This window comes from Cajanus cajan, chromosome 8, assembly GCF_000230855.2.
Source record: "Cajanus cajan strain Asha chromosome 8, NIPB_CcT2T_4, whole genome shotgun sequence".
In the NCBI taxonomy this organism is placed as follows: Eukaryota; Viridiplantae; Streptophyta; class Magnoliopsida; order Fabales; family Fabaceae; genus Cajanus; species Cajanus cajan.
The window spans coordinates 27634465-27639427 of NC_138524.1; the positions used below are offsets into that span (position 1 = coordinate 27634465).

The following is a 4963-nucleotide window of genomic DNA, read 5'->3' on the forward strand; positions in this document are numbered from 1 at the left end:
TCTCTCTCTCTCTCTCTCTCTCTCTCTCTCTCTCTACTTTTATTTGTATATTTAAATTTTTTAAACTCTTAATAAATTATGAAGCAAAATAATTAAATTTATTTGTATATTTTATTAAAATACTAATAGGTAGTTAAACCTAACTCCTTTACTTCATAATTTACTAAAAGTTTATAAAATTTTTAAACATGTGAATTATATGCGTAATTCTTGAAATTTAAATAAGGTTAAGTTACTAAAATTTGAAGTAAAATATGAGGTATTAAACATAATAAATTTAGATAGACTTACTTTTGGACTAGACTGATCCATCCTTATATATATATATATATATAATCATTAGAATCCTTAAAAGTATAAAATGTTACTTATTATTTTTTTTAAAAATGACTTAGATAATAAATTAATGATAATATTAAAATAATATTTGACTAATAAAAATTATGTAAATTAATTATTGATTGTTAACTTTAGAACAATGCATAGAATATGTTTATAGGAAAAAAATAAGAATTAATCATCCATACACTGTTAGTGTAAAATTTTTTACACTAGCAATCAATTATATCTTTTAAATTATTTTATTTTATTTTTATTTCATTAAATAAATAACTAACATAACATTATTAAAATATATGATTGGTTGCCAGTGTAAAAAAACTTTACACTGACAATGTATAGGTAATTAACTAAGAAAAAATACTTCTAAAAACTTAAATTGAATGATTATAACTTTCAAAGATGTTAAAAGTTTTTCTCACCGATTAAAGTGTCAATGAGACGCGCTTTTGAGGGTTTAAATAGTATTTTATCCTAAACAAAAATAAAAATTAAAGTCTTCAGTTCGAGACTAATGTACGAAAAAGATTGTAGTTAGAAGAGGAAGAAGAGCCAAGAAAGCATCCGGCCAAATTCTCCATATTAGTCATCAGTAAAACTGATAAATTCTTTGTATTAATTAACATAATTACCCAAAATATAAAACATTAAATGATCTTAAAGTTTTTTTCCAAGGAAGTGATTTACCTCTTTCTCCAACTCATAGAAGGTATTGCAAAGAACCCAATCAGGCTTTTCAATGTTGGAGAACTGGTCTCCCACAAGAAGCTGAAAAGAAGCAGGATGTGAGCCATAGTGATACACAAAAGATGGCAAATCACTTGGTTTAAGAAGAGGCAACCCTGGCAGTGAAACAACACTGTGATCATTGGACAAGGGAAGTTTCAAATTCCCCTTGTGAACATGATGGTACACACAGTTAACAAAGAGGGGTTGGGTGAGAAAAGCAGCACAAGCCAGCCCATGTTTCTTGGCAACATCAAGAGCCCAAGGCATGAAGGAGTCATACACAACACAATCAATTGGGTTTCCATAACCAATGAGCCTCTCAAGTAGTTGTGAAAATGTTTGTGGCCCAATTTTCCTTAACCGGTCCAAGTAGGCCTTGATGCTCTCTGCTTGTGCAATCCCACCATCATCATAGCCATCATAAATGGGCTCAAGAGTGATGGAAGATGGTAACTTGGGAAGGGTCTTGCAGTAGAAGTGGCTTGTGACAAGTGTTGCTCTCACCCCTTCATGATGCAAACGCTTGGAGAATTGGAGCATAGGGTTTATGTGTCCTTGGTGTGGAAATGCCAAGATCAAACAGTGCACTCTATGTGTCTTGTTTTCACTCTCCATTTGTAGCTCTCAATTGATGGCTAGGTTTCTTAGATTGATGATGATGATGATAAATAAATAGGCAAATGTCAAGGGTTGTTGCCTATGGAATTAAAAAAAGAAAGTTTTTATTTTATAAGAGTTTCTAACTATATTTATGGTATAAATTTTCATACATCAATTTTTTTTTGTCCGTTTGATAGAGGAAAAGAGTAGGTGAGAAATAAAGTGAGAAATAAGTGAATGAAAATAAGAAAAAAATAAAATAAAAAATTTAATTGTTTGATTTAAGAGAAATAAAAAAATAGAGACAAAAGAAATAAAAAAATCAATATTTTTATTATAGGAGCAAACCATCACTATACACATGCGTTTCAATCAAACAAAAATACATTGATAGTAGCTTCGATGCATCTTAGGCAAGACCAGCCCTAAGACTTAGTCTAGAGGTGCAATTGTCCAATCTATATGGTTAAGAGGGCCCAATTTTATTTTATTTTTTAAATAGCTTAAATATTCTTTTAATTCCTACAAAATTACCAAGTTTTGTTTCTGGTCTTCATAATTTTTGTTTTGTTATTTATTCTTATAAAATTTAAACTATTATTTTTAGTTCATATTATTTGATTATTTTTAATTACTTTTTATATATTAAAAAGTTAAGTGAACATTCTAAGTATTACTCATAATTATTAGTGATATCATGTCAATATATGACATCTTTAAATTTTTTCATATAGGAATACAAGTTTTTGTTATTTTACATGGATCAAAATCAAAGCGTGCTCAATTTACAACGACTAAAAATATATTTAAGTTTAAAAAAATATTATTTTCATGTAGAATTATAAAATTATTATTATTTTATTTATTTATTATATCCATGAAAGAGTAAAATATTTTTTTGGTTTTTATAAAAAAATTTAAGTTTCGTTTTAGTCCTTAAAAGATTTTTTCTTATTTTGATCCTTCTAGCTTGGATATGTATCACTTTATATTAAATGATAATATAGAAGTAAATTAAAGGAAAAATGTTAGGTTAAATGACAATCTTAAATCCTTATGATTTTATGGTTTGTTGTTAACAAACAAAAAAGTTTTTTGATCAATAGAAAACTTTTTGAAATGACTAAGACGAATCTTCTAATAAGATACAACTTCTCACTCAGATGCAATTTTTTATAAGATGAATTCTCATATAAGATGAAAGTTGCACCAAGACGAAACTTTATTTATAAAGAGAGATATCATTAAATATTTATCATTTATGATCTCTAACAAAGAAAGTGAATGTTGGGTCAAAAACCGATCGTAGATCCCTTAGTCATAATATTTTAATGATAACAAACATAAATACTTTACTTGATAAAAGTTTTTCAAAATCATTCAATAAGACGAATGCTCTTTGTAAGACAAATACACTAAGACGATATGTTATCTCGACATAAGTGTCTAGTAGACGAAATTTTTCATCTATAAGACATTTACTCTGAATTAATATCATTTATGATATCAAATAACTAAATCAATCTGTGTATAATATTCCTTAATAGATCAAAGCAAAACAACTTCCTCAATACCTACAAAGACAAAAAGAAAAAGAAGACATGCTTTGCATCAGAAAAAGACAAGCGAATCTCGTGAATCACATAAATCTTTAGAATAAATTGTTTTGAACTAACACATGCATGACTCTACCTTTTTGGTAACTAAAAGGTCATAAGTAGCTTTCTTGATCAGATAAGAAATGACTATTTGGTGAAAGCATAACGCACCAACAAACAATTCTCTCCACCAGGAACAATGATGAAGATAGACAAAGCAAACTTGTGAGAGATGCTCAAGGATTTGTAATAGTCATCTTCATTGAAGTCCTATAAAAGGAAGCTTGAAGCTTAGAAATAAAGAGATGACAACTTAATGAAAAATAAAGAGATAATTATTGTAAAAATTATATTCTTTCTTCATTCTTTCTTTCTATAAGAAATCTCTACACTAAATTGGTTGTAAAAGAATACTTGTTGGTTTAAGCCTATAAAGGCTTGTTAGTAAAAAAATACTCGATTATTAAAGCTTGAAGAAACTTGTCTGTAAAAGAATACTTAGTTGTTAAAGCCTGAAGAGGCTTTGTATTGAAATAATACTTAAGTAGTTGCTTGAAGAGACAAGTCAAAAAATACTTAGGTTTAAGTGAGAAGTGGCGTAATAAAAGAATACTTGTATCTTTGCATAAGATAATGGAACTTGATCTGGTTAGATTAAGAATTGAACGTAGTCTCGATGGTTGAGATGAACCAATATAAAAATACTTTGTGTTTAGTTTCTTATCTCTTCGTCTGCACTTCTTCACAAGTTACTACTTCATTATTTTGAAAAAAGTGTGAGTTTTTGATTGACATTATCAACTCCCTTCTAGTGTTTACCTTTTCTCCACAGCCTGATATCAGGGTTCAGGCTTTGACAAGGTTTAGATCAAACAGTTCTAAAGGAAAAGATCCTGAGATGGGAAGTAATGAGGGTTAGTATTTACTTGAAGGAGTTTCTCTTAGCTTACTCCTTACCTAAAGGATGAAGGTTAGTATTTACCTACAATTCAACACCAAAGAAAGATATATCTTAGCTTGCTCCTTATGCAGAACAAAATATAACAAATTCTTTAGCTACAAGATTGCTAAGGAAATGTGGGAAGCTAACAAGGTAACACATGAAGGTATTGAAGATGTTATGCTCAAATGAGTTGCTACCCTTTAGAGGCACTATGAGTTGTTCTCTATTAAAGAGAACAAAACCATTAATGAAATGTTTGGAAGATTCCACATAATTCTTAATGGGTTAAGATCCTTGGGATTTGAACTTTCCAAAGCTTAGAATTATCTCAAGATCTTGGATAGTCTTCCAAAGATCTAAGAACCAAAGGCCATCCCCATATTAGAAGGACACAATCTTAAGACTCTCACTCTGGATGAACTTTTAGGAGCCTTAAGAGTTCATGAAGTCCAGTTGAATAATAAAGATCATATCAAGGAAAATGATTTTGTTGCACTAAAGACTAGTGAAACCAATAAGATGAGAGACAAAGGTAAAGCTCTAAAGGTAGAATGAGCAAAACAACTCGGATGAAAGTTCTGAAAACTCCATATTCGATAAGATATTTCTCATGTCTAAGAAGTTTAAGAACACACTAAATAAGAAGGGAAGACTAAGGAGCTTCCACGAAAAGAAGGTCAGGTACAAGAAATCTATTTAGGAAGATAATAAACAAGTCATCTGCTATGAGTGCAGGAAACCCTAACATATGAAG

At 29.4% G+C, this 4963-nt stretch overlaps 1 protein-coding gene across 1 annotated transcript in view; it reads right to left on the reverse strand.

The window, feature by feature from the left end:
• LOC109811738 (UDP-glycosyltransferase 74E2) overlaps positions 1-2708 on the reverse strand; it is a 9285-nt gene extending 6577 nt beyond the window's left edge. Inside the window, exon 1 of the mRNA XM_020375550.3 lies at positions 1027-2708. Coding sequence (XP_020231139.2) covers positions 1027-1683 — 657 coding nt within the window. The 5' untranslated portion in view covers positions 1684-2708. The remainder of the gene's footprint in view (positions 1-1026) is intronic.
• Positions 2709-4963: the final 2255 nt, after the last annotated feature.